At 42.4% G+C, this 22,167-nt stretch overlaps 2 protein-coding genes across 2 annotated transcripts; both read left to right on the forward strand.

Moving 5' to 3' along the window:
* Window positions 1-82: 82 nt before the first annotated feature.
* On the forward strand, window positions 83-3,430 carry LOC140821570 (vesicle-associated membrane protein 714). The gene is made up of 4 exons (XM_073182076.1): window positions 83-467; window positions 1,444-1,634; window positions 2,435-2,598; window positions 3,098-3,430. The coding sequence occupies exons 1-4, from the start codon at window positions 245-247 to the stop codon at window positions 3,189-3,191; spliced, it is 672 nt and encodes a 223-aa protein (XP_073038177.1). The 5' UTR covers window positions 83-244; the 3' UTR covers window positions 3,192-3,430.
* A 480-nt stretch (window positions 3,431-3,910) lies between these two features.
* On the forward strand, window positions 3,911-5,680 carry LOC140821565 (capsanthin/capsorubin synthase, chromoplastic-like). The gene has a single exon (XM_073182072.1). It carries the CDS (start codon window positions 4,035-4,037, stop codon window positions 5,517-5,519), a length of 1,485 nt encoding a protein of 494 aa, XP_073038173.1. The 5' UTR covers window positions 3,911-4,034; the 3' UTR covers window positions 5,520-5,680.
* Window positions 5,681-22,167: the final 16,487 nt, after the last annotated feature.

The raw sequence follows: 22,167 nt of genomic DNA on the forward strand, positions 1-22,167 counted from the left end.
TTTCAAAATTATTTATTTATTTAATAAAATCAGGGAAAAAAAAAAACAAAGAACTGGAAATTACTTCCAAGCCCCCTTAGAACTGTCGGATTGCAAATCAAAACCCTAAAAAGAAAAGAATCTCCCCGAAGTTGACTTAGCAGTATAGTCTAGCTCTTCTTCCCCCTTCCAATTCTGGCGATGATTGCTTAATCATAAAAGCAAATCTCAACTTCCGCTGTAAATTTGCATTCGCAAGATTGGTATGGCGATTCTGTACGGTCTGGTAGCGCGGGGGACCACGGTGTTGGCAGAGTTTAGCGCCGTGACGGGAAACGCCGGTGCAGTGGTCCGTCGGATATTGGAGAAGCTATCCGAGACTGAATCCGCTGAGTCCAGGCTTTGTTTCTCTCAGGATCGTTATATTTTCCACATTCTCGTATCCGATGGCATTACATTCCTCTGTATGGCAAACGATACCTTCGGAAGTAAGTAGGTTGGAGGTTTTTTTCCCCAAAGTTTTGAACTGGAAAAGTTTTGTTGGTCAGGGTTCATTATGCCTTGTGAATCTTCTTTAATGTTCAGTTTATTGATGCTTGGCTTTACTTTCCATGGTTCAATTTAGTTTTACATGCCTGTATGTCATTGGATTTGGTTTGTTGAATCGATTGATCACAATTGTGTAAGATCACTGTAGTTTGCATTCGGTTGCAGCTCTTGTGCACGTTGTATGCTTGGATTGATTTCTTGTGAGCGGTGCGTTCTAAGTAAGATGTGTTACTGTAGATGCAGGGAGTATAAATTCTGTACAAGAAATTGTACCAAGAGCAGATCTTTGCCAGTTATTTCATTTTGAACGGACCGATGCCCATAAAGCATTTTGTTCAAGTGGTTAAGGATGACAACGTGATAGTTAAAGAACTGAGTGGTAAGAGTGAAGAAACATATTCAATTATAATTCTTGCGTAAAATTTAAATCAATTCGTGATGCAGATAGACACACACATTGATAACAAGTACGAAGATGACACATGACAGTCCATTCGATGGATTGTGGTGGCAGTACTCAAAACTAATTTTAGGGCACATATAAATATTTTGTAACTGCTAGTGATGTCAATAAAGAATATTGCCAATAGTTGATGGTTAGGAATTAAAATGCGGGGAACTTATTTCTTTAATTTTTAACAGTAATACATGGCAATTGCGCATGGCATTGCAAACTGCCATTCTAGAATTAAAGAATCAGATATGAACAATCTTTGAACACCAAACTCTAGTTTCTGGGTTGACTATATTTCCATTTGAAGCGAGATTCATGTTACTGTTCATTAGCTTTATCATGCATCTAGATTTAGATTATGTTAGAATTTTATTTCATTTTGAAATCACGGATGTCTTGATTTGTCTACACCAACCCATGTATACTTACGCGTATTTGGCTGTTTTGAACCAATATTCCAGGGAGAATACCCTTTTCTTACTTGGAGGATATTCGCATGAGATTTATGAAGAACTATGGGAGAATAGCTCCTTATTCTCCTGCATATGCCATGAATGATGAATTCTCTAGAGTCTTACACCAACAAATGGAGTTTTTCTCCAGTAATCCTAGTGCAGATACGCTCAGCCGCGTCCAAGGAGAAGTTGGTGAGGCAAGTATCACTAGCCACCTCCACTTCACTCATAAAAGAAATAGAGAGCAAAGCAAAGGAGGAGTAAAATGTGAATCTATTTTGTGTTTAATATTTATTCCTTAAGAATGGAGATGCTTATGCAGTTTTCATCTGTTGAAAAGATCTTATTTTGGGTTTATTATGCATGCTGGCCGCTGTATGTATTGATAATTAGAATTGCAATTTTAGCTTTAATGCATTTTTCTGTGCAGGAGAACTTCCTTTAGGCCTTGAAATGTTTGTTCACGATGTATACGAAATCTTTTTAACATGAATACATGATGACTGATGCCTGTCTGTGACTCTGTTCTACTTTCTTATGTTGAAGTATAATGGCTCTGGCCTCTTTTCTACAACTATATTATGAATGTAAGTGGAGAATACAATGAAAAAAGGTGATGTCCGCTACCATACCATAAAGCAACAAGGATGCCTTATTTCCATGGTTCCTTCTTTGCTAAAGAAGGATGCAAATGTCGTAAAACAGCAAACCAGCAATGCCACTCTTTTAATTTGTTTCATGTATGTTTGATCCATGTGTTTTCCTTTCTTTTACGTGGATAACTTCCTCGCAGGTTTTTGTAACAAATGCATGCACCTGAAAGGTCCTTAAATGATTAAAAAAAGGTCCTTAAATAGTTAAGAGTATGTTAATTATCAGTAGAATGTAGCACCGGTTTAGTATCTGAATCAGAGTTTTTTGGTGCTTCTTTTTGTGTCAGCATGGATATGATCTAGGTTATCTTCCGTGAGTATAACAACTGAAACTTGATATTCAGATACGCACGATAATGGTGGATAATATTGACAAGATACTAGAGAGAGGTGACCGGATTGAGCTTCTTGTTGACAAGACAGCAACCATGCAGGATAGTTCATTTCATTTCAGAAAACAGTCGAAACACCTTCGCCGTGCTCTGTGGACAAAAAATGCCAAGCTTTTGTAAGTATTGCCATATCCTCATATTAAATTTGAATCAATTTTTGGAAGACTATACCAGTAATTGGAAGGTGTCGTGTGACAAACCAAACAATGCATTTTTTTGAATTTTGAAGAAGATAACCATATTCACGAACTACCAAGTTTGCTGAACTAAAACATTGGATTTTGTTTATCTTTGTCATCTGACTCATCTCCTGCTAAGTTTCTTTTCCTCGTCAAAGTAGAATTAGACCATTCAATTCTGTAAATTTAGTTTCGTCGTTCTTTCAATATTCTGCTTTTCTTGGTGCCTGTACAAGTTAGTTTTGCATTTTTCAATCCAGTACTTTTGTCTTTGAAATTTCTAATATGAATATGAATAGGCCTATTTATTTTACTGTATTTCATCATTTATCTAGAAGTAGGAGTGCATGGGGGGCTGAAATGCAATTATGACTGCTGTAAGTTCATAATCGAAGGCCTTACTGACTCTATGAATTCTTATGTTTATTCTTGACAGGGGCATGTTGACATGTTTGATTGTTCTACTCTTGTATTTAATAATCGCAGCTGCCTGTGGAGGCATCACTCTACCGTCTTGCAGATCAAAATAATCTTATGAGGGATGCCTCAGGTGAACGTGTTTGATATCTTTCAGACGATAACATTGCTGCCTAATGTTTGTTTCATCCAGGATGTCTATATTGTTGGTGAATAATTAATGAATCGCTGTCATTATGGCTGTACAAGCAATGTAAAGGGAGATGATGACATTTAGCATATATTGTCGCGAGTATCTCAACTTATGTATCATGAAAATGTTTGGAAAGATTTAGTTTGGTTTTTCTGTTTCTTTTTTGGTTTTCTCAGACCCTTTGGAATGTAGTCTAACATAATTTACAACGATAGAATATATCTTCAATATCATATGCTAAATAAAATAAAAGTATATTTGGTGTAAGCATTTTTATTTGATATTAAATTTTTTAAAAAAGACATCGAGCTTAATCATGTACTGTAGAGTAAGATAGAACTCGTCCCGATGAACCAAAATTGGTGGGAAAAAGAAATAAATCAGCATTGATGTTTAGTGGACCCCATAATTATTAAGTTTAATTAATTGAAGCACGTTTACTTTTAAATTGGGGTGGCTGGTGTACCAAAAAGTTTGGTTCCACTTCGACTCGCTTAAAGGACAAAAATCCAAATTTAAATTTTTAAATTTATTATAATCTGAACTATTAAAATAATAAGTTAATGTTTTTTAAACATGAAATCATTTATTTTTGAATTTAAAATTTAATATAATATGTATTTTCCAAAAATGAAAAAATAATGTGTAACATGAAGCCAAAGTTGTCCGAACAGAATCAATTCCTCGGAGTCGAGGATTCCTTCAATTCGGCTGCATAAGATCCCATTTTCTTTTCTTCCTTTGTCGATCATTCCATTTTCTCATGGAAACTCTCTTCAGCGCAGCTCCACTTTCTTTAGTTCCTTTTTCAAAGCCAAATTCATCAATCGGCACTCAATTTTTTCGTCCGATTACTAAAACTCATACGAGAAATGATCGTCAACTATGCCAGAGCAGCAAATTTTCTAGTTTTCTCGACTTGGAGCCTATATCCAAACCAGAAACTTTAGACTTCGACGTCCCGTGGTTTGATCCTACCGTCAGGCGTCCTATATTCGATGTGATCATAATTGGCGCCGGCCCAGCTGGTTTACGGCTCGCTGAGCTAGTGTCCAGTCGTGGAATTAAGGTATGTTGCATTGATCCTTCGCCCCTTTCTATGTGGCCAAATAACTATGGTGTTTGGGTTGATGAATTTGAAAGTTTGGGACTTGAAGATTGTTTGGATAAAACATGGCCGATGACTCGTGTTTATGTTAATGATCGTAAGTCTAAGTATTTGGACCGTGCGTATGGTAGAGTCGCTCGGAAGGAGCTGAAATTCAGGTTGTTGTCTGGTTGCGTCACAAATGGTGTCAAATTTCATAAAGCCAAGGTTTGGAAGGTGGAGCACGAGGAATTTGAGTCCGCTGTTACTTGTGATGATGGCTCCAAGTTAAAAGCAGGCTTAATCGTTGATGCTAGTGGCTTTACGAGTAGTTTTATAGAGTATGACAAGCCAAGAAACCAAGGTTATCAGATTGCTCATGGTATTTTGGCCGAAGTTGAACATCATCCGTTTGATTTGGATAAGATGGTTTTAATGGATTGGCGGGATTCCCACCTTGGAAATGAGCCATACTTACGTGCTAGCAATTCAAGATTTCCAACTTTTTTGTATGTCATGCCTTTTGATTCAAACTTGGTATTCCTTGAGGAGACTTCCCTTGTTAGCCGGCCTGTGTTGTCATACATGGAGGTGAAGAAACGGATGGTGGCGAGGCTGAGGCATTTAGGCATACGAGTGAGGACTGTGATTGAGGATGAGAAATGCTTGATTCCAATGGGCGGGCCTCTTCCACAGATTCCTCAGAGTGTGATGGCGATAGGTGGGAATTCGGGGATTGTTCATCCTGCAACTGGCTACACAGTGGCTCAGACAATGGCCCTCGCCCCCGTGTTAGCAGATGTTATTTCCGAGTGCCTTGGCTCGACTAGAATGATAAGAGGGACACAGCTGTATCATAGAACATGGAACAGGTTGTGGCCTTTGGAGAGGAGATGCACCAGGGAGTATTATAATTTTGGTATGGAGACTTTATTGAAACTTGATTTGAATGGGACTCGCAGATTTTTTGATGCTTTCTTTGAGCTTGATCCTTACTACTGGCATGGATTCCTCTCAGCAAGATTATCACTTGGAGAGCTTATCAAGTTGGGCTTCTCCCTCTTTAATAATGCGTCAAATCCTTCAAGATGGGATTTGGTAACAAAGTGCCCTGCGCCCTTGGTGAAAATGATGGGCAATATGACCATTGATACCATTTGATTATTTGCAACTGTTTAATATAGACATTTCAAACTATTTATCGATATGTATGGTGCTGTTAATTTAAAGTTACAGGACTCTGTGTTATTAGAGATTTAGAATATGTTTCATATGTGCTTTGTGATTAATATACAACATCTTACTAAAGATACTTTCTGTTATTGTTATTATGCTATAATTTATTGTCCTTTTTTTAGTCTTGGTTCCCATATTTTCAGTAAATGTCATGATCTTACAAACTCAAAATTTATTTAAATCATAATAACAGATATAAATAAATGCAGAGAAAATTGAAAATGGGAGATTTCAATGATCAAATTTATTTGAGTCAAACAAGCTGCCACAAACCAGGAAAAATGGAAGGAATTCAAACAACCACCTGATGCACCTCACTAAGAATATTTTCATCTGAAAGTGAAACCACGGTACTGTCAGATGCATTGTCAGAACTAATATATCAACATGTTAATTCATTTATATGGCAGCGGTGGCGGCGGGGGGAAGCCGTACCCTGGTTTAGGTGGTTGTGGACTTGGTGGGGGTTCACAAATGGGAGAGCTTGGAGGAGGATTTTCCGGTGTATTTTGTGGAGGATTATAAGTGGAATAGGTGGTGGGATTTTTGGTGAACTTGGTGGAGAAATGTAAACAGGACCAGGTGGTGGGTTCGGTGGTGAGAGACTTACAGGAGGATTATATGTTGGGACAGATGGTGGTGGATTCTCTTGTGGGCTTGGGGGAGGATAGTACACTGGTGGATTGTAAGTCGGAATGTGCGGTGGACTTTGTTGTGGGCTTGATGGAGGGGACTTGGTATTGGTCTTGCAAGAGGATTGTATGTTGGAACTGAAGGTGAATTTTGCTTTGGACTTGGTGGAGGATAATAAATTGGAACTGGAGTTGGTGGTGGACTTGTAGGAGGATTGTATGTTGGAACTGACGGTGGACTTTACTATGGATTTGGTGGAAGACAATAAACTGGAACCGGAGTTGGTGGTGGACTTATAGAAGGATTGTATGTTGGAACGGAGGGTGGACTTTACTATGGACTTGGTGGTGAATAAGAAACTTGAATAGGAGTTGGTGGTGGATTTGTAGGAGGGTTGTATACTGGAACATGTGGTGGACTTTGCTGTGGGGTTGGTGGAGGAGAGTACACTGGACTTGGTGGTGGAGATGGACTGATCGGAGGATTGTAAGTTGGAACAGGTGGTGGACTTTGATGTGGGGTTGATGGAGGAGAGTACGCTGGAGTTGGTGGTGGAGATGGACTGGTCGGAGGATTGTAAGCTGGAACAGGCGGTGGACTTTGTTGTGAGCTTGGTGGAGGAGAGTAAACTGGAGTTGGTAGAGGGGATGAACTGATTGGAGGATTATAAGCAGGAACAGGCGGTGGACTTTGCTGTGGGCTTCGTGGAGGAGAGTACACTGGAGTTGGTGGTGGAGATGGATTGGTCGGAGGATTGTAAGCGGGACAGGCGGTGGGATTTGCTGTGAGGTTGGTGGTGGAGAGTACTCTGGAATCAATGGTGGAGATGGGCTGGCTGGAGGATTGTAAGCGGGAACAAGTGAAGGGATTTGCTGTGGGGTTGGTGGTGGAGAGTAAACTGGAATTAGTAGTGGAGATGGACTGGTCGGAGGATTGTAAACTGGAACTGATTTAATCAGTTCATCCTTTCGTTTTTCTTTACTATTTTAATCAGGCAAAGATTGACAAAGTAATATAGATAATGGCCATTAAGGGAATTGATTCATTTATTACTTAAGTTTGACAACAATTAATCAGGTTCACTAAATATGAACAGTCTGTAAAATCTTTGAAATAAAATTCATATTGAATTACGTATAAGATTTTCATTCGTCATTTTCATCATAAAAATAAATTCCCATCAATTAAATTTATATTTCTTTTTCATATTCTTAGTGTATCATAAATATATTTTAAATATACGACATATATTCATATTGTAGATTTTCACTCTTAACATTTTTCACTAATACCTTGCACAAATTATATGAAACCCCAATGATTATCTATGAATTGCACGATTATTTTGTAGTTCGAAAACGATCTAAATCATTATAAAATTAATGTAACATGTGTGACTCACAAATTTAAAACAAAAAAAAAGTAGGAACTAGCTAGTTCATACTTTAATTTTATTGACTAGAAACTTAAAATAATTATATATTTTTCACTTTCTTCTTTGATATTTTATCTCGCCTTCCAAATTTTTAACAAAAATTTGTGTTCTGACTCCGTCCTCGTTTGGACTAAATCTATCCAAATAAATAACAATAAAGTGTTACTTCTCTTTATAAAATAAAGAATATACTTCAACTTGATCTAGTGCGCGCTATTCATCTATCTCGAGTGAGACCATATCCTTTCTGTTTGTGCAAGTAATTTGTAAATTCTCATATTCAACTACTATTCTTACACTACCAGCACAGATTTTTTTAGAGCATTTATGTCATCACTCATACGCACTCTAATAAACTTCTCAGAAGATCACTCATACGATAATTTTCTCAAGTCAAAAGCATTTAACTGTAGAATTTTTAAGTGATGAGCTTTTCAATACACATTATTAATATGAGTAATATATATCAAATATTTTAAGTCTCACATTCTAATATAGATCGATTCATTCATGCAAACCCTTGCCTAGTCTTTGATGGAGTTTCTATTTTTCAGCTATTAATCACTCATATTACGGACCATTTACCATCCTATCATGATTTAGCTCCGATGTCACATGAGTATTTATACTTTATGCAGATAAAAATAATTTCTATTTAATGCAGATAAAAGTAAATGAGTACACGAACCAAAAATAAGCAAAGTTTACCGGTCCCTCAAGGGAAAAATGATATTTTATGCTTGACATTAATTTTTGGCATTGTTTTTCCAGCCAATATCATAATAAAGCACAAGTCAAAGAAGATTTATACCAGTTGGCGACCTTTGAATAATTGGTTATTAACTATTGGTATTTAATATTGTTTCGATTTGTGTATTGTTAGTATGTCAATTTCAGTGAAATTCCTTTATTCTTTCATTATTATCTTGATTGTAACCTTTTGGATAAATGGATGGAATACTCCCATTAATATTAATATTAATATTAAATGAGATTTTTTAAATTGATTGCTCAGACAGAAGAAGTATAGCATTCAATGAGACCAATTACGATTAATGATAAGTCAATTTTGCATACAGTTACTTATTTTACTGATTCCTTGTCAATCCATCTCGTTTTGTTTTAATTAATTGATAAATTCTAAATTTTTTTTAATTGAAATGCGTGTAGTTTTTGTTAATGACAATATATTTTCCCGATTTGTGTTAAGATAAAGTAAGAGTTTCTTTTAACTTTTTAATAAATGTAATGTTATTAACATTTTCATCGTGTTTGTAAGCTCTGTGATACCCCATGGATGAGCCCACTACCCCTGGCTCATCCCTTGTAGTGACCCGTTCCAGAATCAACTACTAGTTGAGAACTAAGCATGCAATTAACTTAATTAATAAAAAATCAGAGATAACAGCGGAAATATGGTTAACAACAATAGTTTATACAACCCAATCGAAATCCAAAATACTCAACTAACTGAAAGTATCTGCTACAATCATATCAAATCATATGGAAAACACTGAAAACTAAACCAACCAGCTACTCAATGTCCTCCTCCTGCTCCTCCTGAGCCATCCAACCTGAGGCCTGCCCCGTGGAAATGGGGTGTCCAAGATAAACAAAACCGAGGACGTGAGCGATAAGAACGCCCAGTACAAAAGCATGAGTATACAAACCTATATGAAATGCACATGCTATGATATGATACCAGGGTAGTCAAGAAACAGGAGTCACAAAAGATCTCAAAATGCTCAGTCTAGAGGCGCCAAGTGGATAGTGCCGCGCGGTCCTACCTCTGGGTCACTGCATCCACTGCAAGAACAGACGTGGACCTAAAATGTCCCGGACCACCGAAGCCCTCCCGACCCGTCGGCCACTGTGTACTCTCGGTGTCCATGCGTCCACAAGACAAGACAGGGCTGAGCGGCCCCACAAGATATAGCTTATCTCGAAAGAGATACAGCTCAACAGTAAAGACTATCTCGAAGGAGATACGGCTCAACATGAAATGCAACGTGCAGTAATAAACGTGACATAATAGCATGCATCATATGACATATATCAATGCACCACATAATCATGCAACACATATAAGAATGTATACTCAACCAGGATATCTCGGATAGTACTTTCGTACCTCTATCACAGCAAGCCTAGCCTTACGCAACACCTCTACTCAGGTCTAGAACAAGCCTATGCATCAAGTGAAAACCATCACTAAAACTTATCTACCAGACTTAACTAGATAATCCTGAAATAATAATGATACAATTCCAAACCTTCGTCCGTCGCTAGCCCACTGATGCCGCTAGCTCCCAACTAGAGCACAGCTCCGCTACAAGACCAGCAGCTCCCCGCTAGTGCCCGAACCTCGGAAAAAGACTAGAATCTCACAGAAACGACTGAAATGCTATGGAACTCTCTGAATTGGCGAGTCACAAATGAAGCCTCGCGCCTCTATTTATAGCCAATGTTCGGACGATCCGAACCATTTCGGAAGCTCCGATCCGGCACACTTCGGACGGTCCGAACTCTGATCGGACGATCCGATCCTTGCATGACTTCCACGAGTACAGCCACCTGTCTCGGACGATCCGAACCCCAATCGGATGATCCGAATCTTACCACGTGTCCAGAACCCTTCCACGTGTCCAGCCACCTGTCCCGGACGGTCCGACACTGGCTCGGACGATCCGAACTCATCGGACGATCCGAACTTGTTCGGTCCTTCCGATCCCACCGAAAATATAATTAATCCGATAATTAACTCAAATTAGGAATCGGGTTACTACATTCTCCCCCCCTTAAAAGATTTCGTCCTCGAAATCAAGTTTATGGGATGAACAAAACTGAAATAACAACATTGTTATTACATCTCAATTGTTGCCTAACACAACTGATAATTGGATTACAACGGAAAACATACATACATCCATAGTACAACTACAGTACAACTCAAAAGAGCTCTGGATGCTCCGAACGCATACGACTCTCTAGCTCCCAAGTGGCTTCTTCAGTGCCTCTACGCTGCCACTGAACTAAGATAAGAGGAATGATCTTATTCCGCAACACCTTATCTTTGCGATCGAGAATCTGAACTGGTCGCTCCACGTAAGACAAATCCGATTCAAGTTGAACTTCAGATGGATGTAAAATATGTGATTCATCTGCCACATATCGTCGCAAAAGGGATACGTGAAACACGTCATGAATCCCAGACAGATACGGAGGTAATGCTAACCTGTAAGCCAAATCTCCCACACATTCCAGAATCTCAAAAGGACCAATAAATCTCGGAGATAGCTTACCCTTGAGACCGAATCTCAAAATCCTGCGAAAAGGCGAAACTCGGAGAAACACTTTCTCCCCGGGCTGAAAATAAAGAGGTCGCCGCTTAGTGTTCGCATAACTAGCCTGTCGATCCTGGGCAATCTTAATCCGCTTCTTGATTATTGCAACTTTATCAATAGCCTGCTGGACTAATTCCGGTCCCTCAACATGTCGTTCCCCAACTTCATCCCAGAATAATGGAGTACGACAACGCCGCCCATACAACGCCTCAAATGGTGCCATACCAATACTACGATGGTAGCTGTTGTTGTACGCGAACTCAATCAAAGGCAAATGATCCTGCCAAGCGGGTCCGAAATCCATAACACAAGCTCGCAACATATCCTCAAGCGTACGGATAGTCCTCTCTGACTGACCGTCAGTCTTCGGATGATAAGCAGTACTCAGACTCAGTGAAGTGCCCAATGCTGACTGGAAACTACCCCAAAATCGTGAGGTAAAACGAGGATCCCTGTCACTAACAATACTGACTGGCACTCCATGCAAACGTACAATCTCTTGAATGTACAAGCGAGCCATCCGATCGAAAATGAAGTCACGGTTATAAGGCAGAAAATGAGCAGACTTGGTGAGTCGATCCACCACTACCCAAATAGCATCACTATTCCTCGAAGACAATGACAAGTGAGTAATGAAATCCATCGTGATATGCTCCCACTTCCATTCAGGAATAGGTAGATTCAACAATAATCCTCCAGGTCGACGGTGCTCTGCCTTAACCTGCTGACAAACAAGACACTTGGAAACAAACTGATAAACACTGCGCTTCATCCCTTTCCACCAAAATCGTGTCCTCAAGTCTTTATACATCTTATTGCTTCCTGGATGGACACTCAACTTGCTTCGATGAGCCTGAGACAAGATCTCTTCCCTCAAATTATCATCCTCTGGTACTACAACCCGATTAGACAAACATAGAAGACCATTAGACTGATAATGGAAACCGCTATCTCCACCCGCTAACCGAGCTAATCTCTGAGTCTTCAGATCAGACATCTGAGCATCTCGAATCCGAGCGAACAAAGCTGGCTCAGATAAAATGGTAGCAACACGAATGCTCTCCATACCTTTCCGATGTTTGAAGTTAAATCCCAACGAACAACAATCCTGAATAGTACTAATCATAGCACTGGTCTGAAGTGCAGAGGCTCTCACCTTACGACTAAGAGCATCGGCTGTGAGATTCGCAGAGCCTGGATGGTACTTGATCTCGCAGTCATAATCTTTCAGTAGATCCATCCAACGACGTTGTCTCATGTTCAACTCAGCCTGAGTGAACAGATACTTCAGACTCTTGTGATCAGTAAAGATTTCAAACTTAACCCCGTACAAGTAATGACGCCAGATCTTCAGTGCGAACACTATAGCTGCCAACTCTAGATCATGAATAGGGTACTTCTCCTCGTGAGATTTCAGCTGCCTGGAAGCGTAAGCGATCACATGACCATTCTGTGTCAACACACACCCTAAGCCTTGAAAAGAGGCATCGGTGTAAACACTGAAACCATCATATCCTGACGGTAACGCCAAAACAGGTGCAGAAGTCAGAAGTCGACGAAGCTCTCTGAAACTATCTTCGCACTCAGATGACCACTCAAATGGAACATCTTTCCGAGTAAGTTGCGTCAAAGGTCTAGCTACCTGGGAGAAATTCACGATGAAGCGACGATAATACCCTGCCAGACCTAGAAAACTACGGATCTCGGCCACCGTCGTAGGACGTGACCAATTCAGCACTGCTTCAATCTTGCTGGGATCCACAGAAATTCCTTCCTTGGAAATCACATGACCAAGGAATACTACACGATCAATCCAGAACTCGCACTTACTCAGCTTAGCATACAATTGCTTCTCGCGAAGAATCTGCAACACAATCCTCAAGTGCTGGACATGCTCCTCCACACTGTGAGAATAAATCAAGATATCGTCGATGAAAACCACAACGAACTGATCTAGAAAATCACGAAAGACTCGGTTCATCAGATCCATGAACACCGCTGGCGCATTCGTCAATCCGAATGGCATAACTAGAAACTCGTAATGCCCGTAACGAGTACGAAATGCAGTCTTGGAAATATCATCATCTCTGACTCTCATCTGATGATAACCCGATCGCAAGTCAATCTTGGAGTAAACAGAGGTACCCTGAAGCTGATCGAACAAGTCATCGATACGAGGTAATGGATACTTGTTTTTGATCGTCACACGATTCAGCTGGCGATAATCAATACACAATCGCATCGATCCATCCTTCTTCTTGACAAACAAAACTGGAGCTCCCCAAGGTGAAACACTCGGGCGAATATAACCTTTATCAAGAAGATCCTGCAATTGCTGCTTCAGTTCCCTCATCTCTGACGGCGCAAGACGATAAGGGGCACGAGAAATCGGTGCAGTCCCTGGCATTAACTCAATGCCAAACTCCACCTCTCTAACCGGAGGAAAACCAGGAATCTCCTCTGGAAAAACATCAGGAAATTCACAAACCACTGGAATATCCTCTATACCAACACTACCTGTGGACGTATCAATCGCATAGATGAGGTAGCCTTCCCCGCCCGCCTCTAAAGCACGACAGGCTTTCAGAGCAGATACCACTGGCATCGGAGGTCGCGCTCCCTCACCATAGAAAAACCAACTAGAGCTCTCAGTCGTACGGAACTGAACAAGCTTCTGGTAACAATCCACAGTAGCTCGGTAGGTAGTCAAAATGTCTATACCCAAAATACAATCAAAGTCTTCCATCTCCAGAATCATAAGATTCGCAGTCAACTCGTTACCCTCAAAATCTAAAGGACAACCCATCACTAGACGCTTGGCTAAAACCGAATGACCCATCGGGGTAGAAACAGAAAGAATAACGTCTAGAGAAACATACGGTAACTTATGACGCTTAACAAATCGTGCAGAAATGAATGAATGAGATGCTCCGGTATCTATAAGAACAAAAGCAGGAATACCGCATAAACAAAAAGTACCTGCTATGACTCTCCCGGTCTCATCTGCAGCCTGATCCTGGTTCAGCGCAAACACCTGACCTTGGGCACGAGGTCGAAGATTCGAACTACCCACTGCCTGACCCTGCCTCCTCTACTGAACAGTCGTCTGAGATCCAGAACTGGATCCTGCTCCACCTCGCAACTGAGGACAATTCTTCTTAATATGCCCCATCTCTCCGCACTGATAACAAGCTCCTGCGGCTGCTCGGCATTGCTCCGATGGATGGTTCTTCCCACAATGCGCACAAGATTCCTTCTTCTTACCAAAACGGAAAACACCGCTAGATCGAGATCCAGATCCAGAAGAAGACGAACCAGATTTCTTGAAAGACTGAGATCGAGGCCTCAAAGTACTCGGAGGTCTAGAAGAAAGAATAGCCCTACCACGCTGGAGACTGATCTCTGCCTGGCGACACCGGTTTACTAACCCATCATAAGAAGTAGGATTATCACAGACAGTGACTCGGTCAAAGATCTCCTGGTTAAGACCCTGGAGGAAATGGTCATACTTGGCCTCAGAACTGCCACTGATATGAGGAGCGAAGGGTAACAACTCGAAGAATTTCTGCTGATACTCATCAACAGACATACTCCCCTGCTTAAGGTTCAGGAGCTCAATCGTCTTCGCCTGGCGAAGGGCTGGAGGAAAATACAGCTGCATGAAAGCTGCACGGAAATCGGCCCAAGTCACCCTACCCTGGGACTGGACTATCGGCGCAGAAGTCGATCGCCACCACTTGCGCGCACGGCCCTCGAGAAGAAAGCTAAGGGTCTCTATCTTCTGCTCCTCGGTGCACTGAAATGCACGGAAACAACTCTCCATGCGCTCTAACCAGTCCTCAGCATCATCGGGAGTCTCTCCACCGACTAGAGGCTTAGGCCCCATCTGAATAAAACGATGCAAATCAAAACGCCTAGGACCATCCCGACGATGACGATGCTCACGATGACGCCTATGATCATCCTGGTCGCCCCAACGACCTACACTCCCTTGACTACTCTCGTCATCAAAGTGGTCAGCCATCTCTACAAGATAGAATGGGGTAAAATGGTCAACGAAAATCCCAAAACAGAAATCTATATCCCAAAATCGTAAGCATGCTCTGATACCATAAATGTAGTGACCCGTTCCAGAATCACCTACTAGTTGAGAACTAAGCATGCAATTAACTTAATTAATAAAAAATCAGAGATAACAGCGGAAATATGGTTAACAACAATAGTTTATACAACCCAATCGAAATCCAAAATACTCAACTAACTGAAAGTATCTGCTACAATCATATCAAATCATATGGAAAACACTGAAAACTAAACCAACCAGCTACTCAATGTCCTCCTCCTGCTCCTCCTGAGCCATCCAACCTGAGGCCTGCCCCGTGGAAATGGGGTGTCCAAGATAAACAAAACCGAGGACGTGAGCGATAAGAACGCCCAGTACAAAAGCATGAGTATACAAACCTATATGAAATGCACATGCTATGATATGATACCAGGGTAGTCAAGAAACAGGAGTCACAAAAGATCTCAAAATGCTCAGTCTAGAGGCGCCAAGTGGATAGTGCCGCGCGGTCCTACCTCTGGGTCACTGCATCCACTGCAAGAACAGACGTGGACCTAAAATGTCCCGGACCACCGAAGCCCTCCCGACCCGTCGGTCACTGTGTACTCTCGGTGTCCATGCGTCCACAAGACAAGACAGGGCTGAGCGGCCCCACAAGATATAGCTTATCTCGAAAGAGATACAGCTCAACAGTAAAGGCTATCTCGAAGGAGATACGGCTCAACATGAAATGCAACGTGCAGTAATAAACGTGACATAATAGCATGCATCATATGACATATATCAATGCACCACATAATCATGCAACACATATAAGAATGTATACTCAACCAGGATATCTCGGATAGTACTTTCGTACCTCTATCACAGCAAGCCTAGCCTTACGCAACACCTCTACTCAGGTCTAGAACAAGCCTATGCATCAAGTGAAAACCATCACTAAAACTTATCTACCAGACTTAACTAGATAATCCTGAAATAATAATGATACAATTCCAAACCTTCGTCCGTCGCTAGCCCACTGATGCCGCTAGCTCCCAACTAGAGCACAGCTCCGCTACAAGACCAGCAGCTCCCCGCTAGTGCCCGAACCTCGGAAAAAGACTAGAATCTCACAGAAACGACTGAAATGCTATGGAACTCTCTGAATTGGCGAGTCACAAATGAAGCCTCGCGCCTCTATTTATAGCCAATGTTCGGACGATCCGAACCATTTCGGAAGCTCCGATCCGGCACACTTCGGACGGTCCGAACTCTGATCGGACGATCCGATCCTTGCATGACTTCCACGAGTACAGCCACCTGTCTCGGACGATCCGAACCCCAATCGGATGATCCGAACCTTACCACGTGTCCAGAACCCTTCCACGTGTCCAGCCACCTGTCCCGGACGGTCCGACACTGGCTCGGACGATCCGAACTGATCGGACGATCCGAACTTGTTCGGTCCTTCCGATCCCACCGAAAATATAATTAATCCGATAATTAACTCAAATTAGGAATCGGGTTACTACATCCCTAGTCCAAAGGGAAGACATGCCCACCAAGGGTCCTAGCCCAAATGGAAGACAGGCCTACCAAAGGCCCAGGTATTCTCATATAAATACCAGGTTTGAGTGTTCAGTTGAGATATTCACTATATTGTTTTCAGCAGCACCCTTAGCTGCTCCCCCCATATATCCTCAGTCACTGACTTGAGCGTCGGAGGGACTACGCCAGGACACCCTCCTGGCCCCCTCTTAACGATCTTCTTTGTTATTTCAGGCTCAGGGTAACTTCAAAACCCGCGTCTGGATTAGTGACACTTGCTAGGAGCGGACCCTAAATTTCCCGTGAGTATCACTTGGCGCCGTCTGTGGGAAGTTTGAGTTAAGACGTAGATATGATAGGTAAGAGAGGGAGTGGAAGAGCTACCTCAGCATCATCACGTCCTCGGAGAGGACCTGAACCATCTCGTGTTGAGACAATACAGGAACAGCCGCATCTTGAGACGAGACAGGAACAACCTCGTCAAGAGACAAGAACCGAGCAGCCCCTTCACGAGGCAAGGGTCGAGCAACCCCGTCCCAATGAGAATGTGGGGAACTTGACCCTAGAACAGTTGGGTCAATTTATCACCCGGATAGTGGATGAGGTCATGAAGAGGAATCAAGAGTCTATGTTTGCAGAAGATCAGACCGCTCACCAGGAGCGAGAGGAGAATGTGGAGGGAAGTCAGAGTAGGGTGGAGGAGACGCGACCCCGCCCAAGTGAGGAGAATCCGGAGATGGAAGAGATGTGGAGGGAAATACGGACGCTGAGGCAGCAATTGGGAAACAGGGATGCAGCCCCCAAGAAAGGAAGTCCTTTTTCCCTCGCCATTTTGGAAGAGGGGCTTCCTCCAAATTTCCGACAGTCAAACGTTGGAGAATATGATGGACATACGGACCCCGAAGAACACTTGGGGAGGTTTGAGAACACAGCTCTGTTGCATCAGTATTCAGATGGAGTCAAGTGCAGAGTGTTTCTGGGCACTTTGGTGAGGTCAGCCCAACAATGGTTTAATTCCTTGCCGCCCAACTCCATACGCTCTTTTGAGGATTTCTCAGCTGCTTTCTTGCACCGATTCGCTAGTAGCAAAAGGCACCAAAAAAACTACTTGAGTTTGTTTGTAATGAAACAGCAAGAGGGTGAAACTTTACGGGAGTTTGTCCAGCGCTTCAACAGCGTAGCGTTGGAAATACCAGCGGTCACTCCTGACATCATGATAAGTGCCTTTACCCAGGGACTTAGAGGAGGGGAGTTTTTCAAGTCGCTGGTCAAGAAGCCTCCGTCGAGCTATGATGATCTGTTGGCTCGAGCTGAGAAATATATAAATCTTGAAGATGCCCAGCGGCATAAGAGAATGGAGCAGCGACCTGGGAGGAGTGGAGTTGAGGGAGCGGAGAGAGGAGGAAGGAAGAGGGGAGCAGGGGAAAGAGAGGAGATTAAAGCTAGGGACAGAAGACAATTCTCATCACATGTTCCTCTGGATAGGAGTCGTGACGAGGTGACGGAGGTGAGGGAGCCCGAGGAGAGCTGGGAGAAGTCGCGAAGGGCTAAGAGCAGTGCTAGATTGCCTTCGCGGGATAGACGAGAAGGATCCTCATCCAGGAGTCGACAGAGGTCTCGCTCGTCTCCTAGACGTGGTCAAGGCCCTCCATGGATAAATCAGAGGGTCGGGGAGCAGAGAGGGGAAGGTCGAGGTCAAGATGTTCCTCAGGGACCCGTCGAACCGAGGGGGGAATGAATGAGGATAACCACCCTACGAGAGGAATGATTCATATGATCTCGGGGGGTGCTACTGATGGAAACTCTGGGTAAAGCTCTAAAAGAGGCCTGAGAACGCTTACCACCTTAGAGAATATCTTTACTTCATTTTTGATGTATTTCGTTCCTGAATTTGTCTTACGTTATCAGTTGATATTCAATAAAATCAGGTTCCTCTTTTCAGTTCATGAATGTTGTTGTATTACGAGAGGGAAGGAGAAAAATTTTATTTTCCTACTAAGGCATCGCCTGGTAGAGGAGCAGAGGGCAGGAGAGAAATTTTATTTTCCTAATAAGGCATCGCCTGGTAGAGGAGCAGAGTTAGAGGACGGGGAGAAATTTTATTTTTCTACTAAGGCATCGCCTAGTAGAGGAGCAGAGTTGGGGTGCGGAGAAATTTTATATTCCTGCTAAGGTATCACCTAGCAGAGGAGTTAGAGGGAAGAGGTGGTTGATTTTTATTTTCCTGCTGAGGTGTCACCTAGCAGAGGAGTTAGAGGGTGATGGTGTTGATTTTTATTTTCCTGCTAAGACCTGGCTTAGCAGAGGAGTTAGAAGGTGGAGGTGTTGATTTTTATTTTCCTGTTAAGACCTGGTTTAGCAGAGGAGTTAGAGGGTGGAGGTGTTGATTTTTATATTCCTGCTAAGACCTGGCTTAGCAGAGGAGTTAGAGGGTGGAGGTGTTGATTTTTATTTTCCTGCTCAGGTGTCACCTAGCAGAGGAGTTAGAGCGTGGTGACGTTGATTTTTATTTTCCTGCTGAGGTATTACCGAGTAGAGGAGTTAGAGGGTGAAGGTGTTGAATTTTATTTTCCTGCTGAGGTATCTCCTAGCAGAGGAGTTACGAGATGATGAGGTGGTAGTTTTATTTTCCTACTTGGGCTGAGCCTAGTAGAGGAGACAGAGGGTGAGGAGGTTGAAATTTTATTTTTCCTGCTAAGAACTGTTTTAGCAGAGAAGTCAAGGGTACGGAGAAGTGAAAATTATTTTCCTTCAAAAGCTTAGTGGAGGACCTTGAAGATGGGGGCGATGAGAGCATACTGTGTTAGAAAAATTTATTTCGTTTGTTGACAACGAAAGATGTTTGCCGCTGCTATTACGGGGATCGACCTGCCCGGTCAGGTCGTGAGGGTGTGGGGGCAACGCCCCATAATTTTTTCAGAAATTAGACAATATGTCGCCAGTGACAGAGGACGAGCATGGCACGGGGCTGGGCGGGTGAGGACTCGGCGTAGGCGCTTGGGCGAGCGTGGCGCTTGGGCGAGAGTGCGGCAGCACGGGCTGGGCGAGAGCGTGGCAGGGCGAGAGCACCTGGGCGCTGGTAGGCACTGTAGGCGAGAGCTGGGCGTGGCGAGGCGCGCTGCGGGACGAGGCGCGCTGTCGGGCGAGGCGCTGGCTGCGCTGTTGGGAGGGGCGAGACGAGAGTGGGGCGTGGGCTAGGCGGGGCGAGGCGAGAGCGAGGAGGGCGGGGCGAGAGCTGGGCGTGGCGTGGCGAGGCGCTGGCTGCGTTGTTGGGCGGGGCGAGACGAGAGTGGGGCGTGGGCTAGGCGGGGCGAGAGCGAGGAGGGCGAGGCGAGATTTGGGCGTGGGCTCGGCGGGGATGGCGATGGGCGAGAGCTGGGCGTGGGCTAGGCGGGGCGAGAGCGAGGACGGCGAGGCGAGAGCTGGGAGTGGCGAGGCGGGCTACGGCGAGACGATGAGGGCGAGTGGCTGAGATGAAGGGATGACACGATAAGTGCGAGCGCACGGTGAGGCAAGAGCTCGGGTGTTCACTTGGCGAGGCGAGGGTGAGGCTGGTATCCGGACCAAATCTTTCCCTTCAAAACAGGAAAGCGATTTGATTTATTTCCCAACTTGTGGAGACTAATGAGTAGCAGAGGAAAAGTACACACCTCACACCCGGTAACTCGGGGACAGCACAACTAATCGAACTTCGAACCTACGATTCAGTTCGACTCGGGAGGGGGAGACTGGTGATACCCCATGGATGAGCCCACTACCCCTGGCTCATCCCTAGTCCAAAGGGAAGACATGCCCACCAAGGGCCCTAGCCCAAATGGAAGACAGGCCCACCAAAGGCCCAGGTATTCTCATATAATACCAGGTTTGAGTGTTCAGTTGAGATATTCACTATATTGTTTTCAGCAGCACCCTTAGCTGCTCCCCCCATATATCCTCAGTCACTGACTTGAGCGTCGGAGGGGCTACGCCAGGACACCCTCCTGGCCCCCTCTTAACGATCTTCTTTGTTATTTCAGGCTCAGGGTAACTTCAAAACCCGCGTCTGGATTAGTGACACTTGCTGGGAGCGGACCCTAAATTTCCCGTGAGTATCACTCTGGAAATAGTAGATACTTTTATTTTATAATAATAATTATTATTATCGTTCTCCTGTATATATATTGAGTACAACAATTGTTCATACTAGATAGAATAATCAAAACGTGGTATTTGAGTTACTGTATGGTTTAAATATTTAAATTGCATCGCTACCATCGACTATAACTTTTAGAAAAACAATAAGTGTTTGGTCTTACGATATCGAGTTTTTATTCCATTGGTAGCATCAGATTATAGTATTCCGGATTTCATGGTTATTGACTCCGTGCAATTGTATAGAATTTTTTTAAAAAAAATGGCTACTATTTTTAGATTGAGTAGATGTTGTGTGAGACGATCTCACAAATATTAAGAAAGTGTTTAAAAAGTAAATTCTATTTAAAAAAAAATATAACCTTTATTTAATGACGATTTTAATAGGATAAACTTTATGACAAAAACTTATGTGAGACGGTCTCATGGGTCGTATTTTGTGAGACATATCTTTTATTTGGGTCATCAATGAAAATATATTACTTTTTATGCTAAGAGTCTTACTTTTTATTGTGAATATCGGTAGGGTTGACCCGTCTCACATATAAAGATTCATGAGACTATCTCACAAGAGACTTACTCATAAAAAAACTCAAACATAAATATATAGGATAAAGGAAATAGCAACTAAGTCCATTTATTTTTAAAAGTATAATTTAATCACCTCATTAATATTATATTTCATATTTGTTGTGAATTTTAACGCTTTTATTGACTGAAATACAGACATTTCTAGTGGTGGTAAACTTTTCTCATCTATTTTACAAATAGTTAACAGATGAGACTGATATTCCTTAAGATATGCGATGTTCCAAATCAATAATCCCCACGTACACATATGAATTCACATAATTTGGAGCGGGTTTGGCCAATCTCAAGACCCTGCCTCACTTAAGAAAAAACTGGACCCAAATCCGGACCCGTCGCGCCTCAATTTTCAGCCGGTAACAAACCCAATCTTTCGTTTTTCAGCCGATTTATTTGCTTCGAAGCATGGAAAATTTCCTAAATTTGGGAAATCCACGAACATCAAATAAGTATCATTTGGAATATTTTAATAAGATCGTGTATGGTACCCTAATATGCCATGTCCAACGTCCAATTAAGAAAACAAATCTACGATTAAATTCTTATACGAATTAACCCCAACTTCCTTGATTGTTATATTAAACTTTTGCAATCAACATGTCTTAACCAAATTGTTGGATAAGTAGAAGCACTTTATTTGTGGACGATTAATTATCCAAACGAATTGAAGATGATGTTCGTATCGAATATTTTGAAACACACTCATGTTAAGAGAATTCTGACTAATTATGTCAATGAATACATTATTTAAAAAAATTTAAGAGTTGTTATTTTTATTTTTTTGGTATGTTTCTTATTAGTTATTTCAACCTTATTTGTCTCTTTTCCTTGATGATTTATCTATTTATT

This window comes from Primulina eburnea, unplaced genomic scaffold (assembly GCF_022965805.1).
Source record: "Primulina eburnea isolate SZY01 unplaced genomic scaffold, ASM2296580v1 ctg633_ERROPOS900000, whole genome shotgun sequence".
NCBI classification, from domain to species: domain Eukaryota; kingdom Viridiplantae; phylum Streptophyta; class Magnoliopsida; order Lamiales; family Gesneriaceae; genus Primulina; species Primulina eburnea.